The sequence below is a fragment of the Caretta caretta genome, chromosome 8, assembly GCF_965140235.1.
Source record: "Caretta caretta isolate rCarCar2 chromosome 8, rCarCar1.hap1, whole genome shotgun sequence".
NCBI classification, from domain to species: domain Eukaryota; kingdom Metazoa; phylum Chordata; order Testudines; family Cheloniidae; genus Caretta; species Caretta caretta.
In genome coordinates, this window is record NC_134213.1 from 269,786 (window position 1) to 287,827 (window position 18,042).

Genomic DNA, 18,042 nt, shown 5'->3' on the forward strand with positions numbered 1-18,042 from the left:
CTTCATCTGTTTCAGGTAATGTGTATACCAAGGTGCCGTATGATGAAGAAGCCAAGAAAGATGGCATTTGGTGGCCATAATATGACAATCATGGAAAAATAACCTTCTGCTTGTCTACCAATATCCTCTCCTCCTTTACAACCATTTCCTACAATACAAATTTTCCTGCAATATTTTTGTCCTCGCCAAGCATCTCTCTACATTCTCCCATAACTGAATTGTGCATTGTAGATTTTGTAATAAGCCCTGTGGGGTAAGAAAAGTGACCTGTCCATGAAGTACCATGTGATTACACATCTTTAGGAGACACTAGCCAACAGACAGCAAAATTCAAAATTTTGTGGAGAACGGTATGTTCACCAAGCGATGCAGGGAACTCATGTTTTAGAAGCCCAAATGAGGTGCTTCAGGCCTTCACCTCAGTCACGGACACTTCCATAAGACGAGTGATGGGGTCTTGACAGGTCACAACACCACAGAGCCAGCTACTTTCATCCTCTGGTTGGTACACCTTAACCCTTTGGCCTTGGACACTGTAGGGACCTGAAAAAGAGAGCCAGATCAACTGAGTATACCTGCAGACAAATTATTTGCACTATACCATTAAGGGTGCGTAATACAGACAGTAATGTGTGCCAAGTTAGGGTTGAAAGCACTTTATCTCCTGGTGCAAGGAAACAGATTACCAAGTTTTATTACAGTTTTTGCTCACAGCAAATACATCATCTAAGCACAGTTCTGTTGAAAAAATGTGATTAAAAAAGAGCATTGTGAAGCTCATGTTTGTATCAATATTAGGTCAAATTTGATCAATTTACAAGTAAAATTATGTTTTGAGAAGATCTGAAAAACCCAGTCTTACAGACTCAACCTAGAACCTGAAACAATGCAAGTCTGACTCCCTCCTAAATACTCATTTTTTCCTCTGTCACCTACAAGTGAATAATTGGAAAAAAATCCAGACACACACATATCATGAGTAACCATGTGACTTTACTGTGAACTCCTTATGAAATCCCACCTTGAGTTTGTAAGGCGAGGTTCCTCACCCTGTTCAGCAACTGGAGTTCTTCGAAGTTTGTCCCCCTGTGGGTGATCCATTTCAGGTGCCGCGCACCCTATGTACCTTGGATCGGAGACTTTGGGTAGCAGAGCTCATTCGGCCCGTACTCGTGCCTTACACATCCTTGTGCCTCGCACCAAGCCTATACAGTGCTGTGCAGGTGAACTGCTCTCAGTTCCTTCTCCACAGAGCTGAAGTAGAGGGGAAGGTGGGCACATAGTGGAGCACCTACATGGACACGGACACACACACACACACACACGCGCCTCAAAGAACTCCAGTTGTTTACAGGATGAGTAATCTCTCCTTCAAGTAGCGTTCCTGTGGGTGCTCCACTTCAGGTGACTAACAAGCAGCAGCCTCAGTGGGAGTCGCGGGCTTTGGAGTAGTTCAATGCTGTAGATCGTACTGCAGACTCAAAAGCAGCATCTGAAGTTGAACTTTGGACTTTGAAAAAACGTGTACAGAAATCTACGTGGCAGCCCTGCAGAACTCATTGATGGAAGCTTTCTGGGAAAATGTCACTAAGGTAGAGAGATCTCTTTGTTGAACATCCGAACAGACGGTTGAATATATCATTAGATTGATAACAAGGAATGATGCATCCAGATATCCACCTAAAGAGTCTTTGATTGAAATTGTAGATTCCTTAGAGTTGTCAGCAATTGACAGAGTCTGGGAGATTTTTCAAAAGGATTTAGTCCTGTCCAGGTAAAAGACTAGTGCCCTTTTTGACATCAAGCGTAGTATAGCATCCTCCTTAGTCAGATGTGATTTAGGGAAGAAAACTGAGAAATGAATGACCTGGTTAATATGGAATTCAGATTAAACCTTCTGTAAGAATTAGGTGTGTAGGCATAGCAAAACCTTATCTTTGAAAAATACTGTGAAGAGAGAGTGCGCCATTTGGGTTCCTATTTCTCCCACTCTTGGAGCAGATGTAATGGCTACCAAGAAGGCAATCTCCATAGATAACTTAAGTAGAGAACAAACTGCCATTGGTTTAAAGGAAGGTTTCATAAGGCATCTGAACAAAATTAAGATCGCGATGATATTTTGTACCTTCTTGGGAAATCCTGAAAGCTAGAGCCAAGAAGCCCTCTGCATGACACCTGCTGTAGAGATGGAGTGTGCAGCAGTATCAGCAGCATCCAGAGAGGCTTGCAAGGATGCTCTGGCCAGAAGCTGATCCTCCACTATGACTGCCTGAAATTGCTCCCTCTATTATGGTGAAAGGTGCTCAATAAAAGGAAGTAAACTTGCAGTAACCAATGTGGTTCTACTTCACCATAAGATCCTGATAGTTGGCAATTCTGAACCGCAGAGTCGCAAACAAGTAGGATTTATGACTTAGAAGGTCGAGGCATTTCTGTTCCGTCGTATGGCATTGCTTTAGCATGGTACTGATTTCCACGTTCGTTTACTGCCTTGACGACCAGGGAATTGAGAGAAGGATGTGAAATAAAAACTCACGAGTCCTTGGACGACCTACAAGAGTATTGTGCTGAGGCAAGAGGAGCATGCGGCTTGCCTGAGACTGGGGGATGGTGCAGGGGAGGGCATAAGGTCCCTTGGCCTGGGTCTTAAGCAGGCAGAGGGAATTCATCATGGGAGTCTCAATTTGATTTCCTGGTTCTTCCTGGCCCTAGATTTAAATATTATGCAGAAGTTGCACTGCTGTGGGGATGTGTGTTTCCCAAAGGCAACAGACACACTAGGACTGCCTATTGCTCACAGCATGACCACCTAGCAAGGGACGCAGACTTTATATCCCACAGAACTGGACAAACTGACCCTGGAGGGGACTGGGGTGGGGGAGAGAAGAGAGAAAATGATCCTCTGATTAACCAACTAATAAAAATAAGAGTGAGGAAAAAACACAAATGAGGTAAGCTCAAAGCAGACTTTTGATGAAGCACCATCTCAGGCCAAGGTGACTGAGAAGTGACAGAGGGCGGTTTGCCTGCACATGATTGAAGATAGAAGGTCTGGAGCAACAGATATCGACCCTGCGTTGCATACGAGAATCTGAGGATTTCCTGGACAAAAGTCAGGATATGCTTCTTCGGGCACAAAGCTCTAAAGATTTAGAGCAGGTTGCACAGCGGAGCCAAGAGGCCAGTGAAGAAGCTTGGCAACATGTGACCTCCAGAAGAAGAAGGGAGAATGTCTGGGTACCAGCAACACAGACACAGGTAAGTAACCGTTTTCATGTTCTCTCCACAGGTACCACTGTGGAGAGTGGACCAGATGATACGTCTGGGGGGAGAAAGCAGAAGGAGACTCCACTGGTTGGAAGGCATGAGATGCGCTGTCCTGAGGTTGGGGGTTCCAAGACCACCACTCCCAAGAGAAGGAGGCGGGTGGTGGTGGTCAGGGACTCTCTCCTCAGGGGACTGAGTCATCTATCTGCCGCCCTGACCGGGAAAACAGAGAAGTCTGCTGCTTGCCAGGGGCTAAGATTCGCGATGTGACGGAGAGACTGCCGAGACTCATCAAGCCCTCAGATCGCTACCCCTCCGTGCTTCTCCACGTGGGCACCAATGATACTGCCAAGAATGACCTTGAGCGGATCACTGCGGACTACGTGGCTCTGGGAAGAAGGATAAAGGAGTCTGAGGTGCAAGTGGTCTTCTCGTCCATCCTCCCCATGGAAGGAAAAGGCCTGGGTAGAGACCGTCAAATCGTGGAAGTCAACGAATGGCTACGCAAGTGGTGTCGGAGAGAAGTCTTTGGATTCTTTGACCGTGGGATGGTGTTCCATGAAGGAGGAGTGCTGGGAAGATACGGGCTCCACCTAACAAAGAGAGGGAAGAGCACCTTTGCGAGCAGGCTGGCTAACCTAGTGAGGAGGGCTTTAAACTAGGTTCACCAGGGGAAGGAGACCAAAGCCCTGAGGTACGTGGGCAAGCAGGATACCAGGAGGAAGCACAGGCAGGAACGTCTGTGAGGAGAGGGCTCCTACCTCATACTGAGAATGAGGGGCGATCAGCAGGTTATCTCAAGTGCCTATATACAAATGCACAAAGCCTTGGAAACGAGCAAGGAGAACTGGAGGTCCTCGTGAAGGCAAGGAATTATGACGTGATTGGAATAACAGAGACTTGGTGGGATAACTCACATGACTGGAGTACTGTCATGGATGGATATAAACTGTTCAGGAAGGACAGGCAGGGCAGAAAAGGTGGGGGAGTAGCACTGTATGTAAGGGAGCAGTATGACTGCTCAGAGCTCAAGTATGAAACTGCAGAAAAACCTGAGTGTTTCTGGATTAAGTTTAGAAGTGTGACCAACAAGAGTGATGTAGTGGTGGGAGTCTGCTATAGACCACCGCACCAGGGGGATGAGGCTTTCTTCTGGCAACTCGCAGAAGCTACTAGATCGCACGCCCTGGTTCTCATGGGAGATGTCAATCACCCTGATATCTGCTGGGAGAGCATTACAGTGGTTCACAGACAATCCAGGAAGTTTTTGGAAAATGTAGGGGACAATTTCCTGGTGCAACTGCTAGAGGAGCCAACTAGGGGGGAGCTTTTCTTGACCTGCTGCTCACAAACCGGAAGAATTAGTAGGGGAAGCAAAAGGGGATGGGAATCTGGGAGGCAGTGACCATGAGTTGGTCGAGTTCAGGATCCTGACACAGGGAAGAAAGGTAAGCAGCAGAATACGGACCCTGGACTTCAGGAAAGCAGACTTCGACTCCCTCAGGGAACTGATGGGTAGGATCCCCTGGGGGAATAACATGAGGGGGAAAGGAGTCCAGGAGAGCTGGCTGTATTTCAAAGAATCCCTATTGAGGTTACAGGGACAAACCATCCCGATGTGTAGAAAGAATAGTAAATATAGCAGGCGACCAGCTTGGCTTAACAGTGACATCCTTGCGGATCTTAAACATAAAAAAGAAGCTTACAAGAAGTGGAAGATTGGACAAATGACCAGGGAAGAGTATAAAAATGTTGCTCGGGCATGTAGGAATGAAATCAGGAGAGCCAAATCGCACCTGGAGTTGCAGCTAGCAAGAGATGTCAAGAGTAACAAGAAGGGTTTCTTCAGGTATGTTGGCAACAAGAAGAAAGCCAAGGAAAGTGTGGGCCCCTTACTGAATGAGGGAGGCAACCTAGTGACAGAGGATGTGGAAAAAGCTTATGTACTCAATACTTTTTTTGCCTCTGTCTTCATGAACAAGGTCAGCTCCCAGACTACTGCACTGGGCAGCACAGCATGGGGAGGAGGTGACCAGCCCTCTGTGGAGAAAGAAGTGGTTAGGGACTATTTAGAAAAGCTGGATGTGCACAAGTCCATGGGGCCGGATGCGTTGCATCCGAGAGTGCTAAAGGAGTTGGCGGCTGTGATTGCAGAGCCATTGGCCATTATCTTTGAAAACTCGTGGCGAACAGGGGAAGTCCCAGATGACTGGAAAAAGGCTAATGTAGTTCCCATCTTTAAAAAAGAGATCCTGGGAACTACAGGCCAGTCAGCTCACCTCAGTCCCCGGAAAAATCACGGAGCAGGTCCTCAAGGAATCAATCCTGAAGCACTTACGTGAGAGGAAAGTGATCAGGAACAGTCAGCATGGATTCACCAAGGGAAGGTCATGCCTGACTAATCTAATCACCTTCTATGATGAGATTACTGGTTCTGTGGATGAAGGGAAAGCAGTGGATGTATTGTTTCTTGACTTTAGCAAAGCTTTTGACACGGTCTCCCACAGTATTCTTGTCAGCAAGTTAAAGTAGTATGGGCTGGATGAATGCACTATAAGGTGGGTAGAAAGTTGGCTAGATTGTCGGGCTCAACGGGTAGTGATCAATGGCTCCATGTCTAGTTGGCAGCCGGTGTCAAGTGGAGTGCCCCAGGGGTCGGTCCTGGGGCCGGTTTTGTTCAATATCTTCATAAATGATCTGGAGGATGGTGTGGATTGCACTCTCAGCAAATTTGCGGATGATACTAAACTAGGAGGAATGGTAGATACGGTGGCAGGTAGGGACAGGATACAGAGGGACCTAGACAAATTGGGCCAAGAGAAATTTGATGAGGTTCAACAAGGATAAGTGCAGGGTCCTGCACTTAGGACGGAAGAATCCAATGCACCGCTACAGACTAGGGACTGAATGGCTAGGCAGCAGTTCTGCGGAAAAGGACCTAGGGGTGACAGTGGACGAGAAGCTGGATATGAGTCAACAGTGTGCCCTTGTTGCCAAGAAGGCCAATGGCATTTTGGGATGTATAAGTAGGGGCATAGCGAGCAGATCGAGGGACGTGATCGTTCCCCTCTATTTGACATTGGTGAGGCCTCATCTGGAGTACTGTGTCCAGTTTTGGGCCCCACACTACAAGAAGGATGTGGAAAAATTGGAGAGAGTCCAGCGAAGGGCAACAAAAATGATTAGGGGTCTGGAACACATGACTTATGAGGAGAGGCTGAGGGAACTGGGATTGTTTAGTCTGCAGAAGAGAAGAATGAGGGGGGATTTGATAGCTGCTTTCAACTACCTGAGAGGTGGTTCCAAAGAGGATGGTTCTAGACTATTCTCAGTGGTAGAAGAGGACAGGACAAGGAGTAATGGTCTCAAGTTGCAGTGGGGGAGGTTTAGGTTGGATATTAGGAAAAACTTTTTCACTAGGAGGGTGGTGAAACACTGGAATGCGTTACCTAGGGAGGTGGTGGAATCTCCTTCCCTAGAAGTTTTTAAGCTCAGGCTTGACAAAGCCCTGGTTGGGATGATTTAGTTGGGGATTGGTCCTGCTTTGAGCAGGGGGTTGGACTAGATGACCTCCTGAGGTCCCTTCCAACCCTGATATTCTATGATTCTATGACTACATAGCCATGGTGAGGTGATCAAGGATGCGTAGGGCACATACACAGGTTGAATAGGCACAGCTACCGAAAGTCTTTGATCAAAGGGCACCTGGCATTGGCCACTGTCAGAAGACAGGATACTGGGCTAGATGGACCTTTGATCTGACCCAGTATGGCTGTTCTTATGTAAAGGTTTCTGGGGCACAATCACACCTGAAGTGGAACACCCATAAGGCTACTACTGGAAGAAGAATCCTCACTTGTATCCTGTCCAAGTGTAAACTGCAAGCAAAAAGCTAAGTTCACGGAACCAACTAATATGCCTAATTACCTGGACATGTATGCACAATTCTTCTAGAGATAAGGAAATTTTCTACTGCCAAAGCACAGTGTGCAGTTTCCCCAAATCTTGGAACACAGGAATTACCAGAAGAAATCAAACCACTGAGGTCCATCTAGTCCAGTATGCTGACACTGATAGTGACCATAAGCAAATGCCTCAGAAGAAAGGGCAAGGAATTCCATACTAGACAGTTAATAAAGTAACCTGCCTGGATGAGAAGTTTCTTCCTAACATCCATATGTTTGTTAAACCAAAGGCACTAGTACCCACCAAGAACTATGTCCATACCAATGTAATGTGATGCTCCATGAAAATCATTGGTAGCAGGGTTCAAACTCTGCTGCCTCTGTATTGAAAACTATGAGCCTCTACTGCCTGAGCTAAGATACCCAGGATATGTTAGCCAATAGCTGTAGCACACACAAACCTTTACGTGGTCTAGCCATTGGAGCAAGTCAGAATGCCATACTGAGTAAGGATGCGTGATGCCAAGTTTAAAATTTCAGTCATTTACTGCAGTCATGCTTAAAAGGACATCATTAGAATCTGAGACGGCAAAGTGTGGGGTTTTCGGCCTTAGAGATATCAAAGATGGCTTAAAGGACTACGTTTTATTTTTCAGAAGAACTCACTTTCAAGCAGACTAAGCATTTCAAATTTCAGCCCAAAGGGTTGATATTTTGGGAAGTTGTGAATGCATGAGGTTGGATTATAATGGAAGCTGTTTTGCAACCTTAACTATAGTGATTGTGATTGAACAATCGTTACAGACGATTCCAGTTAAACAGCAATCTACCTTTCCAATTAACTGCAAGAAAGCAATAATTAAACTCTCCTCACAAAGAATTTTGGACATATTAACTTGCAGAATGGAACTTCAAACAATGGGTATTACTGTTTATTTTGGGACTCCTCTCCGGAGCACAAACTCATGCACAATCCAAGCCCTCAAGCTACAAGCCAGTTGGTCTTACCTCTGCTAAATATTTCCTGAAGTTTCTGGTCACTAATTAATGCATTGACCGAGTCTCTCAGTGCAGATTGCTCCTGCAGAACTTGGTTCTGGCTCTCTGTTCCCATCTGCCAATGACACAAAAAAGTTTTGAATGCAAGAAAGCCAGTAGACAATACAGGTTTCAGAGTAGCAGCCATGTTCGTCTGTATCCACAAAAAGAAAAGGAGTACTTGTGGCACCTTAGAAACTAACCAATTTGAGCATAAGCTTTCGTGAGCTACAGCTCAATGCATCCGATGAAGTGAGCTGTAGCTCACGAAAGCTTATGCTCAAATAAATTTGTTAGTCTTTAAGTTGCCACAAGTCCTCCTTTTCTTTTTGAATAGACAATACAGTAGTTATACTGCTGGGGGCCACAGCTCTCTGGCCTCTCTCTATTCTAGAGGCTCTGATGGAGAAGAATATCTGACCTCCATCAAAACAAAAGTAAACAAGCTTTCTCAATGTGTCAGGAAATTGATCAAGACCACTATGCACAAGCAGTTCTGGAACTCCTATAGCAATGATTCCCTCTGGATAGGGAGGGTCTATGCAGACCCTTTGGCTGAGCCTCAGCAACTAGAGGCTCCTAAAATGAAGGATGGGGGAAGAGCTGGGACCTTAAGACTTTCTGAATGGAGCTGGAGATCAGGGCCAATTCTTGTACTTTTTCATACCCTCTCTATCTACCCAATATCCATGAGGATCCCCACCACATCTTGAAAAAGAATCAACCTGGAAAGCATGGTATGAAGTGGAATCTGTACTCTGTCTGAGAATGCCTCTTCAAGTACCTGAAACAGACACAATCCACTGGCATCGGACAGGAATCTCAGGTCTCGGTCCAGAAGAAACTCCACAGGAACCACAGAGCCTAAACCCAGCTTATCTACTAAAGGAGTGAAGGTCTGTGAAGAAGAAAACTTGAATGAAGGGTATGGAAACAGATTAGGGGAACACTCTGACAAAAGTAATACCCTTCTGCAGGTTTCATATCCTCACAGGGGATGCCCCAATCATTCATAAAATACTTAATTACCAAGACGTTAACGTTGTAAATAAGACATTTTTAAACAAGTGCAGCATAAATACTGAAGACAAACAACAAAAATAGCCCAGGTCAGGTAGCTTGCAATTCCTAGAGCCTAATTTTAAAACAAGAGGAGCCACTGCCAGCAATTTAATGAAAGTGAAAGGCATTTTTCATTTTCTCCAAATCATCTGATAGTCAACTCTCCTCACAAGAAAGTGGAATTACACTAGGACTCATCAGTGCTGAGTCCCAATATTTCTAGGAGCCTCAGCAACCCAGCCAAAGTATCACAGGAGATTACAGACATCGCTATTTGAAAGGGACACTTTTATATTTTCACATCATGTAGCAGTAAATACTATTATGGATAGACTAATGAAGGGAAGAATTTTCCGTTACTGTCATTTTCTGACAAACTAAAGTGCGTGTCAGGAGTACTATTAAGATACCTGACAGCAGCGCAAGAGAACAAGTTCCCAGATCAAAAGCTCTCTGTACTACTCATTTCTAGTTTTAATATTTCATAAATCTATGAGCTGAAGACCAGGTAGCTGCTCTACATATTTCCGATATTTGAACCCAATTTAAGCATGCTATCAACACAGCTTGTGCTCTGGTGGAGTGAAGTCAGATGTTTGACGGAGGACTCTTAAATATCATAAGCAGTTCTAATGCAATACTCATTTTGAAAGTCTGTGATGAAACAGTCATTCCTTTTGATTTATTACTATATGCAATGAAAAGTACTGAAGTTTTACAAAAAGATTAGTTCAGCAGTTCTCAAAACTTAATTGTACCGCGACCCCCTTCTGACAACAAAAATTACTACATGACCCCAGAAGGGGGGGACTGAAGCCTGAGCCCACCCCAGCCCCGCTGCCCCAGGTTGGGGGGCCAAAGCACAAGGGCTTCAGCCCCAGGTGGTGGGGGCCTGTAAACTGAATCCCACCACTCAGGGCGGAAGCCGAAGCCTGAGCCTCACCACTCAGGGCTGAAGCCCTTGGTCTTTGGCCCTGCGCCCCAGCAAGTCTAACACCAGCCCTGGCAACCCCATTCAAACAGGATCCCTGACCCACTTTGGGGTCCCGACCCACAGTTTGAGACCCCCTGATCTAGTTCGTAACAGCCACCGTCTCACATCTGAGATATGTGATTTAAATTCAGCAGGTGAAGAACATGTTGTTGGGGGGGAAAAAACTAGTAAATGAATAAACTGATATGAAAATCTGATAGTACTTTAGGAATAAAAGGTGGGTGCAATCTCATAGTTACTCTAGCCATGTGAAAAACTGTATGGAGGATGTATCATTAGGGCTTGTAATTCGCTTTTTCTACAAGCTGATGTAATTACCACCAGGAATGCTACCTTCACGGATGATAGATGAATTGGACAATTTGCCAGAGGTTCAAAAGTGGTGTGGGAAGAGGGAAAGCATCAGCAAAGAAATCACTAAATTTAAAGTCCCATGTTCAAGTGAGCTTTCCCACAGGAGGAAAAATGTGGCTAAGCCCTTTAACAAATCTATTCACTGACTGATGAGAGAAAATTGTACATCCCTCTACAGGAGAATGGAATGCAGATATCATTGCCAAATGGACTTTGGTTGAAGAGTGCTTTAAAGATAAGAAGTAATCTAATATTGTTGGAATAGAACACTGACATGGAGCATAACCTTTAGTCTTTGCCAAATGGAAACTTCTCTCTTTATGGGTGGTGTACGTACTCCTAGTGAATAAATTTTCTACTCTGAAGAGCATTGCTCTGCACCTTTGAAGAACAGTTATCTATTGAGAGCATTCAAATATCACCCAGGCCATGAAGACTGGTGAGAATCAGAGTGACTCTGTGATAACATCTCCCTAAACTGGGAGTGTGATAAACTGATTATCTGAGAACCAAAACTGGTGAAGCTGAGCAGGAGCCACCAACATAACTTGAGCTTTTTCATGCCTTATTTTCTGTAGCACTCTTGGAATCAGAGGAAATAGAAAGAAAACATACATAAAATGGTGTGACCAAAAAACTCATGAATGCATCTATTAGACATTGCCAACTCTCTTCTGCTCAAAGGCAAAATATCAGACATTTTCTGTTTAGAACTGACCCAAATAAATCTGGGGAAGCCAACACACTTGGAAAATTCAGTTTAGGGTTGACTTTTTAAATTCTCATTTCACGGGAAGAGTACATTTTGCTGCTTAGTGAGGCTGTTAGACCATTTCTCTCTCCAGAAAGAGAAGAGCTGTCAGACTGATGTAACACTGAATGTACCATTCCCAAAATTTTATGGTTCCTTGGCAAAAAAAAATAAAAAGGAGGGGGGCATGGTGGGGGGCGCCTGATCTTGCACCTCCCTAAGTCCTAGGAGGCCATGCAATTGTCCATGAGAACTTGGACTGAAGAACTGTGTGTGACAGGGAAAAATGCTTTGCAAGTGAATCTCACTGCCCTTAATTTTAAGTACATTTATGTGAATCGTGGCTTTTAGATGATGGTCAGACACATGGCCTCTGGGTCCCCTCTATATATGCTCCCCAACCCATCTTGGAATCAGCTGTTATCAAAGTTTTGGAACAATCAGAGGAGCAAAGGGAATTCCCGTATATATACTTTCTTCTGTCCTCCACCATTTCATCGAGAATAGAATTTGAACTGGAATCAGCACTTTCACTTATGTATACTGGATTGTTGGTCTGTAAACAGACTAGATCCAAGTTTGAAACAGTCCGAGATGTGACTGGGCGAATGTGGTTACAAACGTACAGGAAGCTATATGTCCTAACAGTTTAAGGCACTATCCTTACTGTTGCTTGAGGGTAAATATTGAAGTGTAGAATCAGGTATTTTATTATTATCTGAAATCTGTCTAATAGGAAGGATAAACTCCCTGTTAGGAAGTCCAGGAGCACTGATGAACTCTTTTCAGAGTAGCAGCAGTGTTAGTCTGTATCCGCAAAAAGAACAGGAGTACTTGTGGCACCTTAGAGACTAACCAATTTATTTGAACATAAGCTTTTGTGAGCTACAGCTCACTTCATCGGATGCATGCAGTGGAAAAAAACTCTGGATTATGACAGAATCGGATTCAACATTTTAAAGTTAAAGTTAATCCTCAAACCCAGGGATAAAAAAGTAAATGCATCAGTTTCTTGGCAGACACTATGATCTGTGTTTGACTTCCCCTGCACAAGCCAGCAGTCTAGCAAAGGGTACGTACGAAATCCTTGCCTATGTAGATGGGCTGCAATTACTGATAGGCACTTTGCAAACACCCTTGGTGCTGATGAAATTCCAGAATATAGGACTGAGAATTGATAATGACTCCCTACAGCCATAAAATGTGGATGCTTTCCAGGGGAGAGCGGTGGTGGGGTACTGACACATGAAAATAAGCATTCCCTAAATAAAAGGGTAATGAACCAGTCCATGATATCCAACTGAAGCAGGAGTTACCATGTGGAACTTGGCATGTCAAATTAATGTGTTGAGGTTCCCAAGGTCTAGAATCAGACACAAGCCACCTCTCTTTTTCAGTATGAGGAAATAGGGAAAACAGAAACCTTTTCCTATATACTCCTGACATGCTAACTCTATTGCTCTGAGCTTGATCAGTCTACTTCTTGATGAATGGCACTCATAAAAATGGTCCCTGAAAAGGGACCAGGAAGAGGGGTGGAAAGGAGACACGTATTGAAAGTGAATGGTATAACCATCCTTGATTACTTGAAGGACCCATCAATATGTGGTGACTGCCAACCAAGCCTCCAGGAAACAGGAACCAAAGCATGAAGAAAAAGATAACTTGTGGATTAGTCCAAGATCCTTGACTGTTGCAACAAATTTGATGTCTGTGTGTCTGAGGGTAGTGGAACTGACTACTATTTCTGCTATACAGATCTCATTCTAGATGGTTCAGGAGGCCTCTGGTGTTGGGAATATGAAAAAATATTGAGTGTTCGTATAACTGAAGAATAAAGATTGAGGACAATCTTTAAAGTGCGTCTTTTTGAAAGAAAGGAGTGTATAAACCTAATGACCTGAGTGTGGATCTCCAGTCTTTTAATGAATGCAGAGATTCATCTGTCCTGGCACTGAATCGATTCTGACCATTGAATGGAAAATCAAATAGTCGCTTGCACTTCTTTTGGTAAACCTGACACAGATAACCATGAAGATCACATCATGGTATCTGTAGCCATTGAACACACACTCAAATTGGCAGCATCTATTGCAGCTTGAAGAGAGGTTATAACAAAAAGCTGTTTTTCCACAAGTAGCTTTAAACTCATCTCTACCATTCTGAGAGGTAAAACTTGTCATTAAACTTTGACCATCTATTCCATGGCAGACAATCATGTTTAGATAACATGGCTTGATAATTTGGTATCCTGGCCTGAAGAGTAAAAGTACTTTCCAGAAAGATCCAGTCTCTTGGGTTCTCTCTGCTTAGAGGTTGATTTCCCAGACTGTCTTGACAGCTCATTGGATGCAGCAACAACCAGTGAAAGTGGAGCTACATGAGTATAAAAATACTCAAATCCGTTAGACAGCACCTGATGGCCATGATCAGAGTGTTTTGTAGTAGCTGCAGTGGAAGCAGGAATAGCCCAGCGATATTTTTCTGGATCCAATATTGCTTCATTAATATTGCAATATTGCAACCCTGCTTTGGGATGCTGGCGATGGAATATCAAGAAAAAGTTTATTTGCTTTTTTCCTAAACGCTCTCCAAAGGAACTTCTAGTATTTTTGCCATTTGCTTCAATAATTCCTGAAAAGTTTTTAAAATCAGCTGAAGATGGTGTAGCCTGCGAAATGGTTTCATCACTTGAAATTTGTTTTCCTCTGCATCTTGAAGTTGATGAGGAGAGTGATCAGAATTAAAAAAAAAAGTTTGCAGCAGGTGACTCATGAATAGATCCTGTATACTGTGGGAGAACTGGTCCATGAAATTGCAGTCATTGAGGCCAGGAGGGCCAATACGGCTATGGCAGTGGACCATATGGGAAAGATCATTTGGTCAGTCTGGAAGGAACCAAGGAGCACAGTGAGAATAAGCATCCTCAGGTCTGCTACGAGGCTCTTTTCCATATGCCTCCCTAGACTTATTTTCTTTCCATCCATGCAGTTTCCTTTTTGGTGAAGGACTCCTGTCAGAGTCTGCAGAGGAGTCAAGAGTCTTGACCTCTAATGTAGAAGCCAGGGCAGAAGAGTGAAGGATTTTAGTGGGACTCAAATCCCTAAATGTATTGATGTGCTGGCTCAAACAAATTTTCACTAGCATCATCCTTGCTTCTTTTTGAGGAGGGGATCTGTCCGGTATTGAGATCAGGGAAACTTCCAGGAGTGGTGACTCAGACTCTGAAGCAATACCAAGGTCTGGTGAAGATAGAAAAGAAACTTTTGGTGATAAAAATCTAGTTGTAAAAGGTCCCTGCAATAAGGATGCTGTAGGTACCTCTCTCTGCTTTGAAGCTTCCTCTGCAACTGAAACTGCTGGTTCAGAGCAGGCATTGATCAAAGCTGCTGGTGCTAACAAGGGAAGCACTGTAGAAGCCTGTCTTGAGAACTCTGATGCTAAGGAGGACAGTGCTGCTGAAGCCAGTGCTGAAAAGAAGGAAGGCAGAATGCTGTGCTCTTCCCCCCCGCACATGAGATCTTTTAGCTGAAGGAGGCGGCGGCAGGTTTTTATACCAGCACTGTACTACAATGCAGCATTGCAGGTCCTGGTCCCAATTTTTCCCCTCTCCAGAGGTAACAGCTCCTTGAAGAACTCCTTTTCAGTCTCAGCACCAGCAGTAATCGCTCTTTTGAAGAGTTCCTCTGCACTTCCCTCAGTGAGCTCGGTGCCAAGAAACTCACTCTGAATCAGTCACTCAGATGTCAGGGGTCCTTGACTGCTCTGAGTCTTTTTAATTGTTGCTGAATTAGGTACAACATTTCTAGTGACAGGGCACTGTTGTGAAAACTGAAGCCTCTGGAAGGACACAGCTAGAAAGCTGGAGATATGGGCTCTGCCATTTTTTTAAAATCTTGGGCTAACTAGTACCCTAGGTATAAATAATTTAACTACCAGATTAATTATGAAGTAACAAGATTTACTACAGAAGTACATTATGTTGTTCTGAGTCACAGCCTAAGGCAGTTAGAAGAAAATGAATAGCAGCTGGGATTACTGAGCCTTTTATGCCCTCAGCTGGGGGAAAGTGGGGGCAAGGGCATGTAGGGCGCATGCGTAACCTCCACTGGATGCTGCTAATGAAATTGTTCCAAAGTCCTGTGCTGGGGCACATGGACATCATAAGTGGGATCCACATGTGCAGTAAGTCAAAAAAAAAAAGTGACTTTTCTATGCCCAACACCTATCCAAATATCACACTGCTAGATAAGTTCATGGAGGATAGGTCCATCAATGGCTATTAGCCAGGATGGGCAGGGATGGTGTCCCTAGCTTCTGTTTGCCAGAAGCTGGGAATGGGCGACGGGATGGATCACTTGATGATTATCTGTTCTGCTCATTCCCTCTGAAGCATGCAGCATTGGCCAGTGTGGGAAGACAAGATACTGGGCTAGATGGACCTTTGTTCTGAAGTATGGCTGTTCTTATGAAAGGATGCTGGGTTGGGATGTTGGATGTGTGTCCTTGTCTTTAGCCAGTAGGTCTGGGAAGAGCTGAATATGGCTGCACAGACAAGAACATCCAAAGAATGCTCAGAAACCAGAGCTAGGCCACTGAAGCAATCAGAATCACCAATGCTCCATCTTGTTTGATCTTCTTCAGGATTCAAAGTAAAAGAGGGATGGTAGGAAATTTGTACATCAGCAGTTCTGACCACTGAATGATAAATACGTTCCCTCTGGAGTAGTAGATGGGGAATTTCTTGTTCTCCTGAGACACCAAGAGATCTCAGCAGTGGGGTTCCTGTCATGCAAGATGTTTCATATCACCCAGTTATGTAGTTCCCACTCTTGGTCTTTGAAGAAAAGCCTTTTGAGGATGTCTACCAATGTTTTGTGCACCACTGGGAGGTGCACTGCTGAGATGGTGATCTGGCAGCTAATGAACCAGTTCCACAAATTGACAGTTTCTATGACAAGAGGTGTGGTCCTCCTTGTTTGTTGATACAAATCACTGTCAAGTTATCCAATATGACTTGAACATGCAGGATTCAAATAAACCATCGGTATTGTCTGCAGGCTTTGTGAACGGCACACAACTCCAGAATGTATATGTGCAATGGAGATTCTTGGTGGGTCCAGATACCCTGTGTCTTACATGTTACTTGAGGCAGGTTTCCCATCCTTGCTGAGAGGGGTCTGTAATTAATCTCCTTTGTGGGTGAGGGAGGGGCAAAGGGAGCCCCCATGCACACCAGGATAGCAGGGTCAGAACTCTGTGGGGGCACAAGATCAGTTTGTCCAGGCTGTGCTTGTTTGGCATGTAGACTGTCTGTAATCATGCCTGTAGACATGGAAGATTGACATCCTTCGGAAGACTCATGTACCTAGGAAGGTAAAACAAGCTTGAACCATTGTCTGCATGTTCTGCCAAAGCTGAGTGAAGAGGTCTTTCATTGCTTGGAATCCTGTGATAGGTATGCTATGACTCTGGTTAAATATAGGGCAGTTCTAATAAAATCTATAGTCCTTGTGAAAGCTCAAATGTAGTTTTCTACATTTACTTGGAGGCCTAAGGAGTTAAGAGGTCTAAGTAGGGATAGGGATGTTATCTGTACTTCTTTATAGAACTTCCCCATCAGCAGCCAGTCATCGAGGTGTGGAACACTGACAAACCCTAGTGATGTACATGAGCTGCCACTACTAACGTCATCTTTGTGAATTCCCTCAGTGCCACTGAGAGGCCAAAGAGAAGCACTCTGTATTGGTAGTGGTCTAGGGCCTATGGCAAATTTCGGGAAGCTGTGTGCAGCGTGGATGTCTTTGTGGAAATAAGCATCCTTTAAACTGAGAACTGTGAACCAGTCACCCTTGTTTAGTGAGGGAATTATAAAGACCAGCATGATCATTCTGAACATCAGTGGCAGATGAAGACATTCAGCTGTTTGAGATCTTGGATGGGCTTCCAGCCTCATTGCTTCTTGGGAATAAGGAAATATCTTAAGTAAAATTATTTTTCCCTGTGCTGAAGATGTACTGGTTTTATGGCTCCCAAGCGTGACAGGGACTCTACAAGACTGAGCATCCTCTCATAAGATGGGTCCCTGAAGAGGGATAGAGAAATGAATGAATGGGTAAACACAACAGGTGGACCAACTTGCAGCTCCTGAAAGTCCCATCAAAAAGATTCCTTAGTGGGAGGCTGGAAAGAGAATAAAGGGAGGACATTGTGTTTAAGAGGCTGAGTTCTCTGGTGTTTCCTAAGCAGCTTAATGGCCCTTTGATGGTAGAATGGTTGAGGAGCTGGTTGTTGTCTGTAATACAGAGTCTTGGGGTATTTCCTCTGCAGTGCTGGAGTATGTAGAGATATCTGCAAGTGAATGGTTGCTCGTAAGTCTTTGAGAGACTAGAAAGATTCACCTGTTTTCTAACTGAATAGGTTATTTCCTTCAGAAGGCAGATCCTCCACTGTGGATGGACTTATTTGGAAAATCCAGAGGACTGGAGCCACAAGGCCCATCTCATGACTATGGAAGTTGCCAGCAAGCGGGAGCTGAATTTGATGTGTCCATTGAGGCCTGGAGGTTGATCTAGCTAGCAATTTACCTTCATTGATAATTGGTTGGAAATGAGGTCTCTCTTGAGGGAGTTTTGTTTGTGAATTCCAAGAACTTACTGTAATTAATAAAA

The 18,042-nt window shown here is 44.3% G+C and overlaps 1 protein-coding gene across 1 annotated transcript in view; it reads right to left on the reverse strand.

Annotated features, from left to right (window-relative positions):
* Window positions 1-18,042, reverse strand: part of KDM3B (lysine demethylase 3B) — a 130,517-nt gene that overhangs the window by 73,444 nt on the left and 39,031 nt on the right. Inside the window, exons 3-5 of the mRNA XM_075131180.1 lie at window positions 8,995-9,108; window positions 8,181-8,286; window positions 419-543 (exon numbers count right to left, since the gene is read on the reverse strand). Coding sequence (XP_074987281.1) covers window positions 419-543; window positions 8,181-8,286; window positions 8,995-9,108 — 345 coding nt within the window. The remainder of the gene's footprint in view (window positions 1-418; window positions 544-8,180; window positions 8,287-8,994; window positions 9,109-18,042) is intronic.